Below are 23,440 nucleotides of genomic sequence, written 5' to 3' on the forward strand. Positions count from 1 at the left end.
CACTTGTTCTAAGTCCAAGTGGGAGTCTGAAGGAGTTGAAGGAGATGTCCTTCGACCATGATGACAATGCGAGCAATATGTCGGCTAGGACAATTGATGAAGAAGATCATCACGTCCGATTGATTTAGGGGTCGTAACGTTTAGCTAGAAACCAACTACGATCGTCGAATTACGAAGTAATTCGCGGCTAACTTCGATCGGATCCTACATCGGGTTACACATAAGAATGGGTATTTAATCGGATGATATGACTAGTGGGAGTGTGATATAACATTGGGAATGTCCCATAAACATATCTCACATGCCTAAATAGAATTTGGGCAAAAGATAGCAAAAAGGCCCGAAATAAGAGTTTTGGGTCTAGGCCGATTCGGGCACTTTTAGGGCTCGGATTGGGCTGATTTTGGAGGGATGTTTCCTTATGTTATGAACATTAAATCTGACAATTTTGGCTGGGTTTGGACGTCATCTCCTTAGGGAATTGAGAAAATATCAACTAGTTGTTATTTTCGACTATTTCCCTAAATCTTATTCTAAAGGGTGTTTTAGGAAACCTAAAAGGAGGTGGATTCTTATTAGGGTTCTATATAAACACTATTAGGGCAGAGAATAAGGTGTGGAATTTCTCTCTAAGCTTTCTTACTCTACCACATCAAGTAGAGAAGAGAAAGTGAGCTAATTCCCAAACTATCTTCTAGTCAAGCAAGAAGAAGGTCTTCTTATTATCAAACCACCATTGGAGTGCTAGCGAGCTTTCAAGGAGGGAGATTAAATATACTATTCGGTGTCCCAAGTAGAGGAGCTACGTTTGAAGCTCTTGGTCTTCTTTAATCTATACAACTAGTTCGAGGGAAATAGCGATTAAGGTAATCTACTATCTTCTTATTGGTTATTTACTAGTTTTGCATGATGATCTTGGGGATACTAGTGTTAGACATTAGATGTCGTTATCCGCTATAAACACTAGTATAAGGGTATAATTCCCTTCACTGACGTATGACCGGATCGCTTAATAAGAAATCCTTGTGGTCTCCTGAGTTTGCGGCGCTTCGTATAACTTCCACCTTTTTGGGTTCAGTCGTTGGGGCGATTTCTTATAGATGGGCGTTTAAGCTTTCGATCTGCACCTGCATCTTTTTCCTTCTCTTTTCGCTGTTCCTTAATAACAGTTCCATAGCTTTTAACCTTTGTTACCCTCTAAGCCCGGTTTGATAGCATTAGTAGAAGTCGAGAATAGATTTCGCGAAAGGGTCTTTATGACTTCCTTCTGTTTCTCGACCTCTTTAGCTTTTTCCAGGGAAGCTGCCTCTTCTTGAGCTTTCGAGAGGCTCGCTTGCAAAGCTTGCGTATCTTTCACATCTCTCAGTTTCTCTGCTTTGAGACATTCAACCTCAGCAGTCAATACTTCTACTATGAGGCGTTCAACCTCAACAGGAAATTCATCTTCTGAAGACATTGTTGATTTCAAAGTAAAATTTGAAAGTAAAGTAGAGATGGGATTCTCTTAGCAATAGATTTTAAGATTCGAGTTACCGAACAATAGTGATTTTGTTAGAGTCATCCCTCCTTGTAGCGCTAATTTGCAGATGCCAAAATTTGTCTTCCTTCACTCAGTCAAGATGTTGAGACTGCTACGCCGCAAGAAACTCAAGAACCTCTCCGACGAACAAGACAGTCGGATTGCCCTTGCAGTTAAAATATTGAGTATTGAGTGAACCCGGATTTATGGAGTTGTTACTTACTCATAGATTTAATTTTGTTCGCTTGTTGTGGTTATGTCTGCTGAGACGATGAGATTACCTTTAAAGGCTTCTTTGACCGACTGTTGATAGGCGGCTGAGATCCACCGTGTTGAATTAAAATTACTATTTCGTAGTTGTGACATATTAGGATTCCTCTTTAAGATTATCTTTTATATTTGATAAATAGAAGTTAGCTTGTTCAAGGATATTTGGTAGATCGTGTTTCAAATCTTATAGATTTTTTAGAGGAAGTTTCCTCTTGCAAGACTCTTGAAGCCCTAGTTTAATAAATACTTGAGATCCTCACTGACTAGGATCTTTGATAGGATTCAGGAGTAAGTCGGTAAAACATCAGACATGTTTTCACCTCCCATGTTTCGGGATTGAGGTATCGACCATATTTAATTGGACCCCCTAGTCTTCTCTTGAATCCTAGGGCAGACCTGGTTGCTTTTTTGCCAAGAAAAGACTTAGACGTCTGGGACGATCGAACCGTCCCCCCATTTTCGAGTTTGAGTGGGAGACCTCTTTTGGATTCAACCTCCCTGTTGACTTGATACGGGTTGACCCGTTGGGCTTTTTGTCCTTTCTTGACTTACCATTTTTTAGATCATCACATCCCAAGTTAAAAAGAGTGAATGGACGTTGGGCCCAAAACTGGGCCCAAAATAAGTGGGCAGTCCATCAATGCCCGAAATTATAAACCCAGTCCAAAGCGTCAGACCCCTATTGGAAAGTATCGTAACCCCCTTGATTTTTCATCAAATTTACGGAAGCTGCCACTCAAATTGCCCGCGAAAATTTCTGAAATTTCCGGGTGTTTCTTACTTCACGAAGTGAGAGGAAGTGACCGTTGCCAGCTTTCCATATTTCCTTTTTTCTCTCTCCAGTTCCTTTTTTTTCTCCAATTCCTTTAATTTCGGCAGATTTCTTTTTTTCTCTCTCTAATTCCTTTTTTATCAACAGATTTCCTTATCTTTAAACTTAATTTTCTGTTTTTTTTTTCTCTCTCCAATTTCTAACTAATTTTGAATTTTTCTCTCAAACTTAACCAATTTTCTCAAACTTAACTAATTTCGAATTCTTAAACTTAACTAATTATACTTTTTCTCTCTAATTCTCTTTCCAGAATTATTTATTTAACCAATTCCTATTTTCTCTCTAATTTTAACCAATTTCGAAATTTTCTCTCCAGCTTTTAACCAATTTCAAAAAATTTCTCTCTCCAGCGACCAAATGGTTATGTACTACACGTTTTTGTACTGGAAATTTTTTTGTTTACCGAAAATTATTCTGTGTACTGGCCAAATGGTTATGTACTAAACATTTTTATATTGGAAATTTTCTTGTTTCCAGGAAATTGTTCTGTTTACTAGCCATTTTTGTATTGGAAATTTTCTTGTTTCGAGAAAATTATTTTGTTCCTGAAAATTGTTCTGTTTACTATCCATTTTTGTACTGGAAATTTTCTTGTTTCTTGGAAATTGTTCTGTGCACTGGTGATTAGGTTAATGTACTAGACATTTTTTTACTAGAAATTTTCTTGTGTACCAGAAACTGTTCTGTGTACTAGACACTTTACAAATTTCTCTCTAGATTTTTCCTATTTTCCTTCTCTCTAACTTTTATTCTTTTTTCATATTTCCTGTTTTTATTCTTTTTATTTCTGTTTAAACATATTTTCTCTCTCCAATCTTACTACTTTTTTTTCCTCAAACATTCTTGCCTTATATGTTGGTAGATTTTTCAAAAGATTTCCATATTTCCTATTTTTATTCTTTTTATTTCAGAAGTCGATAATCTTTCAAAAAAATTTTCAATACAAGAATATAATCGATTTCAAAATAATTTACAGAATATTTTTTAGAGAGAGATATTCGAAGTTGATAAACTTTTAGAAAGAGAGACAGGATGAAGATAATCAACTTCAGAATATTAGTTTAGAGAGAGGGAGAGGAACAATTTTCAAAAAAAAAATTAGAGGGAAAGAGGAAGATTAGTGTAGAGAGAGAGAGAGGAAGAAGATAATTAACATCCATGGTTTTTTGAGGTTTTAGAGAGAGAAAGAAAACGAGAAGAGAGACTTAGAGCATCTCCAATGCAAAACTCAAAAAAATCTCTATTCGTCCTATTTGTCAAGTTCCAATTGAGATTCTCACTCCTAGGTGTCGAAAATAGAGATCCTCAATTCTTGTATGTCTCCAATGCAACACTCTAAACTCTTTTATTTTACTTACGTGTCATGGTTATTTTTGTAAAAAAATAATTAGTTATTTTGGAAATATACGAAGACTTGATTTCTATTGGTTGAAATTTAAATATTGATGAGTTGGACAATTAGAGATATCTCAAGAGGACACTCTGAAAATAGAGTGTCCTCTTGAGATATCTCTATTCCACTCTCGACACATCATCTTTGAGATCTCAGTTGAGTTTTGCATTGGAGATGATTTTTAAGAAAAACTCAGAAAATCCTATGTGGCACTCCGAGTTTCTAAGATTGAGTTTTGCATTAGAGATGCTCGTAGCCGGGCGAGATCCCAAAATTTGGTTTGAATATTTTCAAACCAGGGGCAAGAGGGGGAGAAAAAAAGGAACACCAGGAAAAAATGAGTTGTCCTGACATTTGGACTAGAAACTCATTGCTGGCCGGAAATGGTTTGCACGCTCATTTCCCCTCAAAATTTGGATCCTTCACTCATTTTTCCATATATCTGTCAAGAATCGAATTACTAATCCTGATCAAATCAAACATCAAATTGAAATAATATGATTCCTCCGAATCACGTCATCCGAATGTGATTCCCATGAATCATATTCATTCCGGCGCCAAATATGGCCATAAAGTTTTAGATTGGAGATGCTTTTAAGAAAAAACATTCATAAAATTGTCATTACAGTAGTACTAGTGGTGGTTGCCGAGAAGTCGTTAATAACAGCTTCTGCTACCCCTTCCGAACTTAATCTTGCTCACTCGTACAAAACTAATCCAGTACGCAGGGACGGATCTACATGCAGGCCAAAGGGGGCCATGGCCCCCCTTGACTTGCCGTAAATTGTTTTAGAAATGCTGATTGCTCTCTGGTTTTTCGTATAAATAAAGTTCGAGTCATACTTATTACATATATGTAGTGTGGGTGAGATGGCAGAAGTCCGAGTTTTAGACGTGAGACACCTGGGTTCGAGCACTGGTAGACTAATTTTTCACTTTTTTTTTTTGTTCGGCCCCCCTTGACTACTACTCCTAGTTCCGTCCCTGCCAGTACGCAAACTCCAGTCCAGGGTTTGTGGCTGAAAATGCCAACTCAAAAGTCACAAACACATGACAATAACATAATTAAAGAGACAAGAAAATCCCTTCTTCTCTCATCAACCACATAAATTTGAATGTACATCCGACCATTATCAACTTCCTCGTGCTTCTTCACCCATAATCCAAAACGAAACGGGAAAATGACTCTTTTACCCTAGAAAAATGGATCCTCTTGTTTTTGAAATTGGGGCTATATATGTACATTGTTCAACCATGAACCTATCTATGATTGTTACATTTTGTTTTTTGTTAACGGATTAAGATTCTCAGGCATGGTTGCTATTTGCAATAGAAAGTGGAGTTATTTGCAGAAATGGTGTTTGTTTTTGTTTGATTATAAGAGTAAGAATTTCATCTCTCTTTCTCTAGACTCTACTTGTTCTTCACTACAAATAATTTGATGGGACATGATTAAAACAATCAAGGTCAAGAAGAAGAAGAAGTTAAGCAGCAGTCATGAAGGACATTGAACATGAAGAAATTGCAAAAACATCTACTACTACTACCATGGCTCACAAAAAGAAACATCTCTCTTCAGCAATGGAGAGAACAAGTGAATGGTTTGACTGTTCTTCATCTTTCTCATTTGGGGTTTCTCTCAAAATTATAATCTTAATCTATTCTTATAAGTTGGGTATGTTGAATTTCAACAGGATCTCCTCTCAGGAAATATCTAGAGATGTCACAGTTCATGTTGACGGAGTTCCCTTCTCAATGCACAAGGTAATATTCAATTCTTGCTTTAGTATAAAGAAACCCTTATTTTGGTAAAAGAAAGAGAAGAAGATGCTAATTTGAAGTTCAAAGTTTAGTATAATTAGTTGAAACTTTAAATAGTTTGATTTAATTAAAACTTTATATCTATATGTACATGTTTTTCCCAAGTGACATAATTATCTAGCCTTTATATCGAATCGAGATTTGGTTAATTAATTTAAACTTTCGACACTAAATTGCAGTTTCCACTGGTGTCAAAGAGTGGTTACATGAGGAAATTGATCTCAAACGCCAGTGAGGCAGATACATTAGATATTGAGATACCCGATATTCCAGGTGGGGCAGAATCATTCGAATTAGTAGCGAAATTCTGTTATGGTATTAACTTTGAGATTGGCGTAGATAACATCAGTATGCTTAGGTGTGCGGCTGAGTATCTTGAGATGACAGATGACTATACAGCTGGCAATCTAGTCAGCAGAACAGAGATCTACTTGAATGACGTGGCACTCAAGAGCCTCTCAGGTGCAGTATCTGTGTTGCAGTTATCAGAGAGCTTATTGCCCATGGCAGAGAAGGTGAAATTAGTGAGTCGATGCATAGATACCATAGCCGATATTATCTGTAAAGAGAGCCAATTGTGTATGCCTACTAAAACTGAGGATCGCTATGACAATATCAATACTCTATCTGGTTCACATCCTAAACCTGTAGTAGATTGGTGGACAGAAGACTTAACAGGCCTCAGAATCGATATGTTCCAACGGGTTATCATTGCAATGACAACAAGAGGCTTTCAACAATATGCAATTGGTCCAATACTTATGCTATACGCGCAGAAATCTCTTCGAGGTTTGGTGAGAATCTGAACCAGAAACAAAATTTCTCTTTTCTTAATGGTTCTTGTTTTTTAAAACATGAAATCTTGATGCAGGAAATTTTTGGGAAAAGTAGGAAGAAAATTGAACTAAAACAAGAACACGAAAAGCGGGTTGTGTTAGAGACAATTGTGACTCTTCTACCTATGGAGAAGAATACATTGTCGGTTAGTTTTCTTTCTATTCTTTTGCGGGCATCAATATATCTTGATACAACTGTTGCTTGTCGGCTTGATCTTGAGAAAAGAATAGGGCAGCAACTTGGACAGGCAGTGTTAGATGATCTCTTAATTCCTTCATATTCCTTCACTAGTCATACATTGTTCGATGTGGATACTATACAACGTATACTGATGAATTACCTTGAATACGAAATGGATGAGACCAATTCATGCTACACTGTTGATGATGAATATGTTTCTCCACCTCCAAGTGATATGGAACGAGTTGGGAAGTTAATGGAGAACTATATTGCTGAGGTGGCATCTGATCGTAACTTGACTGTTTCGAGGTTTATCAGCCTAGCCGAGTTGATTCCTGAACAATCAAGAATAACAGAAGATGGCATGTACAGGGCCATTGACATCTACTTGAAGGTAGAACTTTTCTAACTTTTCATCACATGACATTTTATAATTTCATAGTTGGGCAATGTTCCTAGGGTTAATTGGAGGGTGGAGCTAAAGGCTCCCTGGCAAAAATGCTCTAGGCACCAGGATTAAGCACAAAATTGGAGAGGTCCCATATGTAATCCGGAAGGCTACATCATTTTCGCCGGGGGCCTTTAGCCCCTCCCTTACTTGGAGGCTTGTGTGTTTATGTTTCTGATTCTGTTCTTGTAGTTTACGCATCTTTCATATAGGATATGAATCTGTTTATATGCATTCAGGCCCCAAAGGTCTTCTTCCACATGGAGAATCTAAGAGATGTTTCTATCTTAATCCTTCTTTCTTTATTACTTCTATTTTTGATAGAAGTAAACGTCACTGAAGTATCCACCAACGTGTCTAGATCAGTTTACTTTTATTTTTTGAAGTAATCTGTTTACATTCATTTTGTTCATTAAAGCTCGGGCAATTTTTTTGCTCTTGAAATTTGTTACTTTGGTGATATTGGCAATGGTAAGAAGTTCTGTGACCAACTAAATAAGATCTGAGACTTGTCAACTCACTGCTAAGTGCTAAATGGTTTTGATTTGGATGCCCACAAACATAATATAGCATTAGAGCTTGGCTCATATGTGATAGGCCAAACGACACAAGTCCTCCATGTTACCTGCAAAAAGGACACATCTTAGACTCAAAGAACGCCACACGTGAAGGAGCGTGTAAAATATTCCCATAGGGAGCACGTGAATCTCATGACCAACTAAATAGTATTTAAGAGCTCTCCACTCATTTTCGGTTGGTTGGAGTTGGATATCCACAAACTTAATACTCTGGTCCTGATCAATACAAATCGGTTATTACATACTTTCTTGGAAGGATATCTTCATCTCACTCACTGAAATTTACGATCTTATATGCTTTCATTATTGTTAAAGTTGTTTAATTCTTGAAGATCTCTGTGAGTACTACACCATCTGAGAATTTTATATCGTTGTCCTGGGTGTTATTTGTATCAGGCTCATTCAACTTTAAGTGACATGGAAAGGAAGAAAGTTTGCAGCTTAATGGACTGCCAGAAATTATCCCGAGAGGCCTGTGCCCATGCTGCTCAAAATGATCGACTACCCGTTCAAACCGTGGTTCAAGTGCTTTACTATGAGCAACAACGTCTCCGAGATGTCATGAGTGGAAACTCTAATGGTGGAGATTCTCCTGCTCCACCTCGAAAACTTAATCCGTATTCGGCAGATTACCACCATGCCCCTCAAGAGATCTTGAAATTACAAAGAGAAAATGAGGACTTGAAAATAGAGTTAGCCAAGACGAAAATGCGATTAAAAGAAGTTGAGAAACTAGCAGGAAAAAATTCATCAGTTACAGTAAATGCTTCACCCTTATCTAGTAATAAATCCCCTTTACCTCCAAATTCATCTATTAGTTCTGTGTCTGAGAAACGGGCAGAAAACACTACATCGGTAATAGTAAATCATCCACCCTCATCTAGTAATAAGCCCCCATTGCCTCCAAAATCATTTATCAGTTCCGTGTCTAAAAAACTTGGCCGTCTTGTTCGTGCTGATGGGCTCCTGAAGCCTGCAGGTCGGACGAAGCCCAACAAAGATCGACGTCACTCCATCTCCTGAGTCATTCTACAGCATATTAAGGTGTGAAAAAGGGAAATTATCTGTTTGTTTCGATTTTGACTTTTATACATCTGTATATTATCTAGTTATCCTGACAGAAAAATTATATTTTTTTCTCGAAGTTGTGAAGATTCAGAGAACATCAGTCATGTAATCGTACTTCCTGTTTGTTCCGTATTTGAATTGAAGCTTGTACACTATGTCACAACCCTTACCATTCATCTGAAATTCTTGTGATTTGTAATGTAGATACATTTATTAATCCCCTTTACGCTTGTTAGCATTTCAGTTGAAGTGGTGTCTAAACGGGTCAAGGAAACAACTGAAACAGAAAATACGCGCAATTTTTCTCAAGGGTGAAATCTTTTTTGGTTAACCTTGCAGCTCTAGTTTTTTATGTCTATATAAAGAAACATGTTTTCTACTTGTAGTACTGGTTACAAAAGTAGGCAACAAAAAAAAATTGTAGAGTAAGAAAGGGTAGGAGGTGCTCGACTGTCTGAGACATTAAACAACATCGACATTCTAAATGGCGGCAAGTCTGCAACCTTTTGCTCCCAAGGGAGTACGACCCAAATTTAGTCGTTCAGGGAGTCATCAATAGAAAAAAGAATATGTAACATGGACATTGGCACGGGTATCTGACATTAGTAAGAAGTCTCAAATACAACCCGAGTCGAAAATATAAACAAAAAAAGGGGAATATGTTCACATATTTTTCTTGTTTCCGTAGTGTTATTCCGCTCTTTATTACTTTAAGAACACAAGACTTTAACCTAGAGTGATGTTTTACGATCATAACATGATTTTTTGGAAGTACGGACAAGGTCTACATACAATAATATCCACTGAAGTGACGCGAGTATTCGATGCAGCAGAAATACTACTAGAAGGATTAAACCAATTGCATAACAAAAAGTTGATTAAAAGTCTAAATAGACAAAAAGAAAGAATTTAGAGGTCACTACAACATCTTGTTTCTTTACCATAACAAAATGATGACTTTATAGAAAACACAATCCCGAAAGAAACACTAAAAATGTCTCAGTTAGCATTTCAAAGACCTTAATACTGTATTTAATAACTAAAGTTGAGGTGCACACAAGTTTCAAATTTGACTGCATAGTTTTTTGTAATATTAGCTAGCTTTATAATGTGCTTAAGAAACAAGGGTAAATGCTAGACTTGTATAAAAGAGTCAATCACCATTAAAACTAGAATCTAGAAAGAAAAATTTTCACAGATAGATGATATTCATGAGTTAGTCAATCATGAAAAGAAATCTAACCCATTTCGACAATAGCCCGAAAAGATTCAAGTAATATTAAGACTCAGAACTTGGAAAAGCCATGGTGATTGTTTTTGTCTGAATTGTTCATCAACATCCGAAGCATTTGAATTCATGTTTGGAACTTGAATAATTCCCCAATTATTGTTTCTTAAATCTTCTTTACCGTCGTTTGGCTTATGGGTGATTGAATTTCGTCTCTGAACATAAATCGATTCATTAGACGAAGAAGAAAAGCTTGGTCCTGTATCAGAGTTCATTTGTATCTCATCTTTCTTCTTTTGTCCGAAGCTTGTAGGACCTAATGTCAATTCAATATCACTCTCATTTTCTATATCTCCTTCTCCACATTTATCCATCATGTAGTCTTTGGCAGGACGTTCCAAGTTAAGTTTCTTCCATGTCTTTCTTTGTTCATTATTTATATAGTTTCCATGGTTTTTCATCAATACCTTCTGAATGCGATAAAGACGATGAAGTTCATATACCTGCATATAATCATACTTATACTTAGTAATATTTCTTCAACCTTAATATTATGTTGAAATAAAAAAGGATAAAGATAGTTCATACTAAACTTTACCTGCTCCTTAAAGGTTTCTTCATGTTTTAGTATTGCCATCTTCATGCATTCCTTATCATAAGACTTCACAACTCTCTCCATTTACCCTTATCTTGATTCAAACTTGGCAATCCTTTTTTACTTTGATCACCCAAACGCTTAATTCTTCAAATTTGCACCTCAACTCTTTATTCTACCAGCGAACCTGTAAAATAAGAAACCATTTCAAAGAATTGAATTGAGATTTCTTCATCAAGTTAATGAAACAGAGAGATATTGGGGGTTCCTTCAAAGAACTAAAAAAAAACTGAAACTCTGAAATAATAATCTGAAACCCAATATAGAAGTGTTCCAACCAGGTAATTCAGAAAGATGTTCAAAATTTAATTTGAAAAGGAAGATATTTTGATCTTTTGATCATTTGAACTAAGAAAAACACAAACAAAAAAATGATTCTGCTTTTGAGATCTTCAATAAAATCAAAATATAAAACATGGGTTAGAATTTTATCTCCTTACCTACAGAATGAGGAGATCAAGAAAAGAAGAATTTGAACTTCAGAATGAAACTCTTTCTCTTTAATAAAACAACAATGGAAGAAAGCAATATAACAACAACTTATCTTTGGAAACCCACTTTTTAGAACTCTCCTTCTGTTTAATAAAACAACAGTGCCTCTTCACATTCTGAACTAGTACTTCAACTTATTGGTATGTATATACTTATAATATATACTAGAACTGACTAAGAATTGTAGATTCTCTTCTCTCTTTCTCTCTCTCTCTAGAGAGAGAGAGAGAAAGTAGTATTGTATATGTGGGTGTGAAGGCATGCCAAACAAATCTCAGAGTCTAAGCCAATGTGGTTCAAGGTAAGTGAGAGAAATGCTGCAGAATGCAGACAGATACAGCAAGATAGGAATATTAAAATTAAAACTAAATAATATATAATTTATATAATTTTTTTTTTTTGAAAGGATGATGTTTTATACTAATTTAGAAAGAGAGAGAGACTTACATTTTATTTCTCCAGACAAATCATCAAAGAGACAGCTTAGCTTGCTAAGGCAAAATCACATGCAACCAAGATTAATATATAACACCATCAATAGTTGGCTTCTCAATTATTTCTAATTATCCTATGCTTCCATCTATATTAATAGGAGAGAGAGAGAGAGAATATGTTGTAGCCGAGTCTTTGATCCTGGCCGTACTACAGGTGGATAGCATTTAGATGGATTACAAAGGATCTAAATTATCCAATACAAGAAAGAAAAAACTCAAATCTGTCCAGAAATAGAGAAAATTAATTGTTTGTCAGATAGAAGATATATTCAATTTTGGTGTAAGTTAGATTTTATGGGTAGATATCCCCACATGCATCTAAGGGTGTCCCACCAAATTGTACTGTGAAAATCAACCACCAAAAACCAAACTTTGGGGCCTTCTGTATTTCAACAGTGAAGGTTGCCGGAACAAGCAGGAGGCGTTGACTGCATTATTTGACTCACTTTTGTAGAGAGATAAGAGTAGGTTGAATTCAGACCGTGGATGTAGGATTCTGCCCTACATTCTTTTCATTTTTCGGACAATTTATCATATATGGTAATTAGTCGATCCAATAAACTAGATTTCAGTCATCACTTAGTTGCCCAAGTGGTTGAAACGGTTGACATAAATTCCACACAGCTGGAGGATCCAGGATCCGTTCCCAGATGACCTCATTTATTATTTTGTTTCGTCATATTTAGATATCTCTTGTATTTGGATACTCGTGAAGCATGATTTGATATATGATGAATGCCTTATTACTTGTCTGAATGATAATTCAATTCACTGTTGGGTTTTGTACGTATCTAATACTATTAATCATCTAACTAACGTTGTAAGCGGAATCTGAAACATCATATGTTTAAGGCTAACTAACCAGGATCATATGCATGAACTAACAATAAACTAGAAATTGAAAGTAAAAATATCTGGATTCGTTTTCCCACGAACTATATTCCAATGATTTTATCTCGAAGAAGATGAGAGCTCCAATTGTCGCTCCTCTACTTGAGACACCCGAGTAAGTGACTTGACCTCCCTTCTTTGTTGTCCGCTAGAACTCCATTGAAGGTTGAGAAGAAGAACCATTCTTCTTTTGACTAATTAGATAGATTGGGAGCTTTTTCTCAAAACCCTCTCTCGCCACTTAGCTGTATATTGTGAGAGAGGAGTTGTTTTCTCTTGAGAAATCCAACCCTTTTTCTGAACTCTAATGACCCTTATATAGAGACACCCTAATATGAGTCTCACTCAAATTAGGTTTCAATAAGAGTCCCAGAAAAGATAAACTAATCGGAACCCTATCTGATTGGAAATCAGGCTTTCCCCTAATATTGGTGTGGTCGGCCACTTAAGCCCATTAATCGGCTTGGCATGGCCGGCCCACTCCCACACTATGGCCGGTTCATGTCAACCATTATTGGGCTTGATCTAGTCGGCCCATAAGTGGGGTTTCCATTTTTTCGGGATTCTCTTTCGAGCCCGATTTTTTCTATCTTTTGGCACTATCAGACTGGATCATATCCATCTATAGGCAAACTCCCACTAGTCAACTCTCTCCGATCAAGCCACTAGTCTTTGGTGTAACCCTTTGTAGGATTCGATCTATGTTAGCTGCGAATCACCGAAGTAACCCGACGATCGTAAGCGACTTCCAGCTAAGCATTACGACCCCTAATTTGACCGGACTAGATGATCTTCCGGATAAAGTCATCGTTATCCTAACTGACAAATTGAACGCATTGCCACCTTGGTCGAACACTCCTTTGGAAGGGACATCTCCTTCAACCCGAACGGATATATCCTTCAGTCTCCCACTTGTACTTAGAACAAGTGCAATGTTTGATTCCCACGTAACTTCGTATCTCATCTGATACATCATACCTTTCAGACTTTCTTTATCTGGAGAACAACTGTCAAACCAAATGATTAACTATTAATCCATTTGAGAGCGGTCGCACATTTTCAATTGCTTCTCCTCAAGTGGCTCGGAGATACTAATCCTAACCTAGTTAGGAGAACATACTTCAGTCTTGTACTTGCACTTAACTTCATGTCTATTGTGTCATTCCCGGTAATCCTCTTTTATAACCTCTTTTTACGGCACGACATTTGGCGATACCAAAGTTTGACATTCCTTATATAAGATGAGTGGAGTACTCATGTTTAAGGAACCTCTCCAATCTTGCCTATGAGGGTTCATGACGTTTTTCATCAATTTGAAGGACTCTCATGTTGGGTTATCCAGTGTATATTCCTAATCATACACCCATGTTATTGACTCGATTCCCAACTCGTATAGTCCATGAAACTGCGATATCAGTCAATCTACCATGCTAGTCTTCATAAGTCATTGTTGTCCATGTAATGACCTGGAGTAGAGACTTAATAATGAATCTATTCCAACTTCACTTAGTAGGGTTTCATTTATCAGATCACGTATCTGATAATCTTACTTGGAATGCTTCATTATTTTTGGATTGCCGGTTAAATAATAAACCATGATTTAATGACGAAATAATTAACTTATTTCTATTATTAAGAGTTTGTAAAATTGAGTCATCTCGTGTAACTCCTTACACCCTCAAGTTTACCAGTCTAACCTTTTTAGGGAAGCTTGATGTGATGTGAAAACATCACATTTAGGTCACTTTACTTAGATGAATTAGTCCATTTTATGCTTCAATTCTAATAAGATATGTTTATATTCATGACAAGGTACCATAAAAGAACTATGCAAGGAAATAAGCTAAGGAGACCCTAGAAGAGTTAAAGCACTTAAAAGAATTTAAGAAGAGGTCCTTAAAGTCTAGGAGCAAAAGGGAGCAAGTAATGAGATAAAGACTCACCAAGGGTATTATGGTCATTTGCACCTAAGAGGGTCAAAATATAATTTGAGAAAGTCTATGAAGTCTTTGGAACATGATCATCACTTTGGTGAAGATTAGAGATAAAAAGCATAAGAAATGAACAAGTTAGGAGACAAGGGCAAAATTGTCATTTGCACCCTTTGGTCAAGTTAGAGAGCCCATTATTCAAGTTAAAATTAAATGAAGTCATTGAATAAGTCAAAATTAATTGAAGAAGTCAAGCTAGACAAAGGAGTGACTATAACTACTAAAGAAGGGCAAAGTGGTCTTTTGGGTAGGAAATAGAAATTAATGCCCTAACTTGGTCTCTACACTTCATCTTCTTCCTTATGTGCTGATTTTTAGAGAGAGAAAATGTAATGGAGTCTAGGGTTTTGGGTTTCATGAAGATCTAGAGAGAGAAACTTAGATCTAGAGAGAAATTAGCAAGGAAAACACCAAAAAGGGAGCAAAAGGGGTACTTGGACAACAATTATAGCACCGGGGCAGCAGCTACAATGGCCGACCAGCAGCTACAACGGCCGACCAGCAGCTCCATTGGCCGACCAGCAGCTTGCTAAGGCATGGGACAACACCTAAAATGGCCGGAGAGCAACCCTTTTGGCTCCTTTGCTTGGTTTGCTTAGATTTTTCACTCCATTTGTTCTCGAAGGGTTTTTCTTACTCATTTTCCTCTTGTTCTTGTTTAGGGTGATTACATGATTATCTAGCTTAGTCTTGTTTGATTTTAGGGTTGCTAGCTACTTGTATTTGATGAATTCTAGAGAAAAATTAATTTATATGAGGGATTCATGTAATTAAACTTAAATTTGAGTATGCTTGTGAATGATTCCTTTTATATATGATTGAATTTGTTTATTAATCTTTCTGGAGTTTGATTGCTACTTGTTCTTGCTTAATAAACCTAGGTAGAGAGAAATTAGAAATAGAGATAGTGTAATTACTAGTCTCACGATGTCTACACCATTGTTATACTCTCATTGGGGGTTGAATGCAATAATCTCTCTATGTGTAGCTAAGCCTCTTGTTGAGGATTATGATGAAATCTTGATATGCTTATGTATGTGGTTGTATTGGTTAGATGAGTATGTTTGATGTCTCTCTCACGAGGTTAATCGTTTAAGCTTGTTTCATGTCTTATGTCAAGCATATGTCATAGTTACTTCTTAAGCGATCTTTCCGATTTTAGACTCAATGTTTAATGGAATATGATTACCCTTTGACTAGTTATGACCATTAGGTATATCTAGCACTTAGAGCATCTAATGTAAAGTTGAGATGACTCAAACTCAATACCCAAGCAAGAATTTACATAGGTATATCTCGATGGATTCCCGAATCCTTGACCTCTCTCATATGTAAAATATGACCCTAGCCTTCCAATAAGCTTTAGTTAATAGTTTAAGTTTAGTTATTTCCCTTTTGTTTATTTTCGAATCATGCCTAACTATCAAAACCCCCATTTATCTTTGGTCTTTCTATTTTTGTTTAAGTTAGCCAGTAATACTTTAACCCGTGAACGAGACCCTTCGATAAACAAGTTACCTTCCTATCCTTGGATCGATCCTGGTTTTGCCGGGTTACTACTTGATACCTCCGCTTGGGTGTGCAACTTTTCGGGTGCATCAAGTTTTTGGCGCCGCTGCCGGGGATAGGTTTAGTAGTTTAGATATCGTTTACGTGTTTTGTTCATTAGTTTAGTGTTATTTGCTTACTTGGACGTTTATTTTCTTTGCTTTTTTTAAGCTTCTTTTTAATTTTAGTTTTCTTTTAGGTACTCATCCAAGGAGCTTTAAAGGACGAAAGCAAACAAGTTTGGGGATTAAAAGGTAGAGACAAAAAAAAGGGAAGAGGATCAAATTGTGGTAACGAACACCACCTCTAGTATCGTTCCCTAATCTTTACCTATTTGAGCGGCTTAAGTGCATTTGCATCTTGTCTATTATTGATAGTTGTAGTCGAATTGAACACTTGTGATTGCTTGCATTTTGCTTTGATTGTGCTTCAATGGATGTTTATGGGAATGATAGGTGGAATGATGGGTATGAGGTTCATCGACAACTTAAAACTCTTAGAGACTACCTTGAACCTAATATGACTAGCATACCTTCATGCATCATATTTTCGAGTAATGAGTGTAATTTAGACATAGACCCTGAGATTATTCCATTACTTCCTATATTTCGAGGCCTAGAGAATGAAGATCCATATTTTCATTTGAGAGAGTTCGATGAGATTTGCTCGATACTCCCAATCAATGGGGAACTTGAGGGAATCGCTAAGCTCAAATTATTTCCATTTTCATTAAAAGAAAAGTCGAAAATATGGTTTCATTCTCTAAGGCCTAGGACTATAAGAAGTTGGGATGAGATGATTAGGGCGTTTTTGAAAAAGTTCTTCCCCACTCATCGAACCAACACCTTAAGAAGAGAAATGATGAACTTTGAGCAAAACAAAGATGAGACCTTCTTCGGGTGTTGAGAGAGATTTAAAGACCTCCTTATCTCATGTCCACATCATAACTACGAAACATGGAGGGTCATCGGGTTCTTTTACGATGGCTTGACCTCCAAAATGAAAAAATTCGTGGAAGTGATGTGCAACGGAGAGTTTATGAGTAAAAGTCCTAATGAGGCTTGGGAGTACCTCGACCTTTTAGCGGAGAAGACCCAAGATTGGGACACACCCGTTAATAGTGACCGAGATATAGCCGAAGGAAACCATTACTCAAAAAGAGGCATATGCTTTTTAAAGGAAAATGGGGAAGTACATGATAAAGTTTTCAACGTGGCTCGGAAAGAATGTATAGATATGCATGAGGTGATTTAGTGATTGATAGTGTCTGTAGCATTTGCGCAAGTCGAGAACACCTAGCGAGTGAATGCCCTACTATTTCTCTTTGCCGAAATGTCTCACTAGGATGCACAAATGTCATAGACACGTATATGAAGTCCGTAGGTTCAAGGAGTGATGCCTTTACAAATTATTATGAGAATCTTCAAGAACCCTTAGTCGGTTTCACTTATGCGTCTCATCATAAGAGGACTCTTGAAGATGTTTCGAAATCATTTTATGAGACAGAAACTCAGATTAGCCAAAACACTTTGCACACCCTTAAAGAGTTGGAGGAAAAGTTGAAAGACATCGAAAGAGGGGTTTCACAACCCCAAACTCCAACAAATCCCAAGGGTATAGGTGAGGCTGATACACCTAGTGCTAGTGTTAAATGTGTTACGTTTAGTTCCACTCTCAAAATAGATGAAGTATCTAACTTGGAGACCCCTATGAAGGTAGATATACCCGATGATCTTACAAATTCCAAGAGAGGAGATGAACATAACGAGGCTTTTAAGTCGAAATCTAAACCAAAACCAGTTGATAGACCTAAACCCTCATTTTCTCAATAATTATTCCCTACCTGTGATATATATATATATATATATATGCTTGCACCGGTAGTTCAAAGGGACAATACTATTAATGCTCAGGATCATAACAACATGACTAGTTTGATTCCTGAGACCTTTGTAGATCATTTTGGTGAAATGCATGCCCCCTCTATTAGTATGCCAAACTTTGTTGTCTTTTCGTCATTCAAGTTTGGGGATTACCTCTTCCTTGTGGCTGCCTCACTAATATACCTATGTCATTACAGTGTTGTGAGACGGTTCTTACCGGTTACATCTTTTCTTTGGGTAGACCCCCAAATATTTCGTCTTTTCTTGTATGATTAGTTTGTCTATTGAGAGGTGGGACCTTGATGTTTGTGGGTATCATCTCTGGAAACCCTCCACGAGAAAAAACTCGTGCTCTCGTGCATACGAGAGACTCAAAGGCTAGTTGCATAGCTTGATGCAATTGAGTGATCCCGCGTGTGTGGTCATTTTTATATGTTCATGCTTATGCTTCATTCTTATGTTATTTATTGATGTGTTAGGAGTGTTTCTCACTTTGTATACTTTTGGGACGTGGCTCGATGCAAGTTTGGGGATGGCGATGGGCTTATCATCAACTTGGAACTCGAATACATAACTCTTGGTAGTATTACTTTTTATCTCCTTCGGCTATGGTAATATCCTTCCACTATTCTCTTTAACTTATTGTACCTCTTATCTTTTGGTGAGTATATATGCTTAGTACATTGAGGACAATGTTAGTTTTAAGTTTGGGGATGGGGATACGACCATTTAGTCGCATGACATCATGACCTTAGATTTCAAAAGATGATGTGACATGAAAATGTCACATTTGGAGAGCCTAACTTAGACTAATTAGTCATTTTCGAGTGTTATCAATAATATTTTATGTGTTTTTCTTGTTAGGTAATCATTTTTGGAGTTAAACATGTAATTTGGAATAAAGAGAGCGAATTATCACTATCATTTCATGTACCAAAAACGAGAGAAAAAAGCTTCAAGCAAATCAAATGACAAGTATAGTCAATGACGAGTCCGACGGTGAAAACGGTATTCAATTCGGAGTTCGGACGGGGAAGATATGGAAGAAAGAAGTCCGAGGGTATTCTAGTCCTTTGTGAGAATTTGAAGATGTAGAGACAAGGATGGAGGCACTCTCTTGGTTTCTAAATCAAAGCCCAAAACCAAGTCCAAGCCCAAGAAAGAGAAGGAGAATTGTGTAGAGATTTTATGGGCACCCATTTCTGGTCTAAAGACTTAGTCAAGTTTGACTAAGTCTAGGGTTTGAATGAAGTTAGAGAAAGGGGTCAAAGACACTATTCATCATCTTCTAGCTTGGAATCAATCAACACACAAGCTTGGAAAGGAGGCAAAGAGGAGGCGAGAGAGAGAGAGAAAAGGAGGCTAGGGTTTGGTTCTTCATCACTAAGGTTTGATAGAGAGAGAACAAGAGAGCAAGAAGAAGGAGGATCCGGCCAAAGCATAGGCCGGCCAGCTCACTAGGCCGGCCTAGCATTGGCCGGCCGAGTAGCAGCTCGGGCTGCACACGTGCTGCTGCTCGGGAGAGCTGCACTGGAGCTGCTAGCACGGGACAGTACCCTTCACGGGACGCATCTGCAGCAGATTCCCGGAGCAAGCTCTGGCCGGAACAACAACCTATGCACAGAGCACGGACAGCAGCACGGGATGCCTCCGGCTATGCACGAGATGCCTAAGCACGGCTCGGGTGGAAGCTTCCTAGCTCGGGATGGATGCCTTTGGCCCGGATCTAAGTTTTCATGGCCGGATTCCATGTTTTGGCCGGATTTCATCAACTCTTTGGCCGGAATTTTCATGGTGTTCCGGCAACCTTCTTGATCCGAAACTATGGGGCTTTTACTTCTCATATCCTTAACTTGCTTCTCATGTGGTTTGATTTGATTTTGGGCTACAAATTTCTAGAGAGAGAAAGCTAGGGTTAGCTTTAGTGGAGGTTGTGTTCTAAATGGAGAAGATGATGGTGGCCGCTATGGGGAACCTAGAAAATTGCTAAGGGGAGATCGGCTGCAACTAAAAACTCATATTTTCCGACAACCTTAGCCTCAAACCACATCGAAAAAGGGGGAGTCTCTCACCATTTCCTTTCCATTTCTTATTCAATCACCATGAAGATAGCCGTTCAGCCCCCCTACTTTTCTTTCCTTCAACAACTAAAAGCCCTAAAGGTGGGTGCCTTAAAATTCCTTCCTTTCTTTCATCTTCTTTGGGTTTGGGACTTGGTTCCTTCTTCTATTAGCTATTGGGCTTTGGTCTTCACATAGAATTCAAGGGGGTGCCTCCATCCTTCTTTCTACTTCTCGAATTTTCATAAAAGACTGAAATACCCCCGGACTTCTTTCTTTAATAACTTTCCCGTCCGAACTCCGATTCGACTTTCGTTTTCACCGTCGGACTCGTCATTGACTCTATTTGTTGTTTGACTCTGATTTTGACCAAAATGACCAAAATATCCCTGGTTCTCTTTTCTTCCCTTTTGCCGCATAAGATGAAATATGTGATAATTCGCTCTATTTATTCCGAATTACGCGCCAAACCCCAAATAAACTACCTAGCAATGAAAACACATAAATAATTAGAAATAAAACTCGAAAAGAACTAATTCATTAAAGTTAAGTGACCTAAATGTGGCATTTTCACGCCACATCAATGACCATGGGTGAATATCGACGGATGTATGGAGTCGGTCAGACTCGTCATGAATATGATTTTAGAGATTATGAGCATGAGGGTAACCAACCCCGTAAGAGTCATCGAGACTATCGACAAGAATTTGGGATGACAACACCTTCATGTATGGATTTGTCATTTGATGATAACCGTAGTTCTATTAGTATTGATCGACCATGTCGAAGTCTTCGTGACTATCGACAAGCATATATGAACGGTTCATTTAGTGATGACAATTCCCGACTTGATGATTCCACTCAAAGAGTCGAGTCTAGGTATCTACATGAAGGTAGTGAAGAAAGAACCATGGAGACCATTAGGCCGGTTTGTGCTATTTGTGCGAGCTTAAACCATTTGACCGAGTATTGTCCCATGATTCGTGTTCCGCGAGAGTCTTCGTCTAGTTATACTCATGTGCCTTATTACGAGGAGATGTCTGAAGACACTCTTCAAGCAATTTTAGAGTACCAAACTAGATTTAATTGAGATATAACGGAGATCACGGAACGACTTCTCAAAATTGTTGATAGACTTGAGTCAGAGCCTATCGTCGACGAGGAAGGGGTTTGCGCACCCCAAACTCAAGAAGAGACTATGAATGATGGTGAGGATAATACACCTAACTCTAGTCTTAAGTTAAATGTCGAAGAAGCTCTTGATAGACCCTTAGAGCATGAATTGACAGATAACCCTTATTGCTCATTCCCTCGACCATTTTATCTCACCATGATTCGACTACATTAGATTTTGATGTTGAGGATGATAGCTGATGTGGCGTGAAAATGCCACATTTAGGTCACTTAACTTTGATTAGTTAGTTCTTTTCGGGTTGTATTTCTAATTATTTATGTGTTTTTATTGCTAGGTAGTTTATTTGGGGTTTGGCGTGTAATTCGGAATAAAGAGAGCGAATTATCACATTTTCATCTTATGCGACAAAAGGAAAGAAAAGAGCACCAGGGGTATTCTGGTCATTTTGGTCAAAATCAGAAGTCAAACAACAAGTAGAGTCAATGACGAGTCCGACGGTGAAAACGTAAGTCGAATCAGAGTTCGGACGGGGAAGTTATTAAAGAAAGAAGTCCGGGGGTATTTCAGTCTTTTATGGAAATTTGAGAAATAGAAAGAAGGATGGAGGCACCCCCTTGAATTCTATGTGAATACCAAAGCCCAATAGCTAATAGAAGAAGGAACCAAGTCCCAAACCCAAAGAAGATGAAAGAAAGGAAGGAATTTTAGAGGCACCCACCTTTAGGGCTTTTAGTTGTTGAAGGAAAGAAAAGTAAGGGGGCTGAACGGCTATCTTCATCTTCTAGAGAACACAAGTCTGATTTGAGGAGAAAAAGATTAAAGGAGAGAGAAACTCTAGGGTTTCTTGTTCTTGGTGTTTTGGTTAGGGTTTGAGAGGAAGAAGGAGAGTGGAGAAGGAGCAGTGCTGGCCATAAGCTTGGCCGGTCAAGCTTGACCGGCCAAAGCTTGGTCGGCACCTCAAAGAGCTCGGGACGGATCGGCCAGCAACTCCTCCATTGAAACAGCAAAGGAGAGGTCAGTTGAGCTTCAGCTCGGGATGCTCCTTAACGCCGGAACGTGGTCGGGAACAGCAACTCCAGCTCGGGTTCTTCATCTCTAAGCTCGGGACACTTATACCATAGCCAGATTTCATTTTTTTGGTCGGAATCCTTCTTGCTTTAGCCGGATTTATCTAGATTGGTTCCGGCCATAATTTGGGCCGGAAACTTAAGGGTCTTTGCTTGATAATAATGGTCTTGCTTCCCTTTTGCTTCACTTGTGGTTTGGTGTTGATTTTATAGAGAGAGAAAGAGCTTAATGAAGCTTTCATGGTGGATGGAATTTTGAGAGGAAGAAGATGACCGAGGCTATGGGGCATTCTGATTTTGCTTGGGGACACCCAATTTGCAATACTAAAGGGAACCCTACATTCTGCTAAGGAGTTCGGCTGCATTTAGAGACTTAGCTTTTCCGACGATCTTAGCCTAACGCCTCATCGAAAAAGGGGGATTCTCGCTTTAACTCATGTCTTTCTTTATATTATTTCCATTCATTACTTGATTCACCATTTGTAGCTAATTCTTCTGAGTCGAATATGGGATGAAATGTGATGAATATGTGATTATCTATGTGATGATTTAATGGTTTGATAATAAATTGATGTTCTCTTATTTCGATTACTTGTTTCATTTGTTTTCATGTGTCTTATCAAGTACTTCGCATAGTTAATCGATCAGGCAATGTGATCGATGATTCGGCTTTATTCGTTTAGGAAGTTTGTTTGACTAAGTATTATCTCCGGTCATACGTAGTGCTTATGAACGTCCACCTTAGGAATCGAGACTAGATTTACATCAATCCATTCGATTGGACCGTACATAGTTGTAGGTTCACCACATCGGATTCCTAGACCTCCACACTTCTCTTACTTGTTGTTCCCGACTCTTGTCCCTTCGACTCTTCTCTCGAATCTCTCTTGCCCATTTACTTAGATTGTTTAGTGGTTTTATTTGTTTTCTTCTTTGTTGCTTATTTCATTATAAAGCCCACCATTTACCTTTCTTCCTTTCCTTATTAGCTTAAGTTAGCATTTGATACCTAGATTGGTGGATAAGACCCCTCAATATCCAAACTACCTT

At 37.9% G+C, this 23,440-nt stretch overlaps 3 protein-coding genes and 1 non-coding gene across 6 annotated transcripts in view; 2 read left to right on the forward strand and 2 right to left on the reverse strand.

The window, feature by feature from the left end:
* The first annotated feature begins 4,704 nt into the window (after positions 1–4,704).
* LOC147538035 (Phototropic-responsive NPH3 family protein) lies at positions 4,705–9,163 on the forward strand. Its single transcript, XM_086639078.1, has 6 exons — positions 4,705–4,734; positions 5,006–5,615; positions 5,709–5,778; positions 6,015–6,629; positions 6,707–7,246; positions 8,275–9,163. Exons 2-6 carry the CDS (start codon positions 5,512–5,514, stop codon positions 8,899–8,901), a joined length of 1,956 nt encoding a protein of 651 aa, XP_086495204.1. The 5' UTR covers positions 4,705–4,734; positions 5,006–5,511; the 3' UTR covers positions 8,902–9,163.
* A 691-nt stretch (positions 9,164–9,854) lies between these two features.
* Positions 9,855–12,051, reverse strand: LOC147538036 (uncharacterized). 3 transcript variants are annotated; one of them, XM_086639080.1, is made up of 3 exons: positions 11,769–12,051; positions 10,773–10,956; positions 9,855–10,677 (listed from the first exon to the last, which is right to left on the reverse strand). In XM_086639080.1, exons 2-3 carry the CDS (start codon positions 10,851–10,853, stop codon positions 10,216–10,218), a joined length of 543 nt encoding a protein of 180 aa, XP_086495206.1. In that variant the 5' UTR covers positions 10,854–10,956; positions 11,769–12,051; the 3' UTR covers positions 9,855–10,215. The 3 variants fall into 3 exon arrangements, with proteins under 3 accessions (XP_086495206.1, XP_086495205.1, XP_086495207.1); XM_086639079.1 differs by lacking the exon at positions 11,769–12,051 and adding an exon at positions 11,270–11,708; XM_086639081.1 differs by lacking the exon at positions 11,769–12,051 and adding an exon at positions 11,388–11,603.
* A 2,891-nt stretch (positions 12,052–14,942) lies between these two features.
* Positions 14,943–23,440, forward strand: part of LOC147538037 (uncharacterized) — a 46,267-nt gene continuing 37,769 nt past the window's right edge. The window contains exon 1 of the mRNA XM_086640421.1: positions 14,943–16,325. The gene's annotated coding sequence lies outside the window, so the exon portion shown is untranslated. The remainder of the gene's footprint in view (positions 16,326–23,440) is intronic.
* Positions 17,089–17,195, reverse strand: LOC147538038 (small nucleolar RNA R71). The gene has a single exon (XR_015226820.1). It is a non-coding gene; the product is annotated as a small nucleolar RNA R71 (small nucleolar RNA).

Source organism: Eschscholzia californica, unplaced genomic scaffold (genome assembly GCF_041429995.1).
Source record: "Eschscholzia californica isolate CP2 unplaced genomic scaffold, dmEscCali1.0.p SCAF_5, whole genome shotgun sequence".
Taxonomy (NCBI): domain Eukaryota; kingdom Viridiplantae; phylum Streptophyta; class Magnoliopsida; order Ranunculales; family Papaveraceae; genus Eschscholzia; species Eschscholzia californica.

Coding starts and splice junctions, on each gene's coding strand:
- LOC147538036 (XM_086639080.1), bottom strand. CDS start 10,853: ATGGAGAGAGTTGTGAAGTCTTATGATAAGGAATGCATGAAGATGGCA. Junction 10,678..10,772: donor AAGAAACCTTTAAGGAGCAG/GTAAAGTTTAGT, acceptor GATTATATGCAG/GTATATGAACTTCATCGTCT.
- LOC147538035 (XM_086639078.1), top strand. CDS start 5,512: ATGAAGGACATTGAACATGAAGAAATTGCAAAAACATCTACTACTACT. Junction 5,779..6,014: donor TTCCCTTCTCAATGCACAAG/GTAATATTCAAT, acceptor ACTAAATTGCAG/TTTCCACTGGTGTCAAAGAG. Junction 7,247..8,274: donor CCATTGACATCTACTTGAAG/GTAGAACTTTTC, acceptor TATTTGTATCAG/GCTCATTCAACTTTAAGTGA.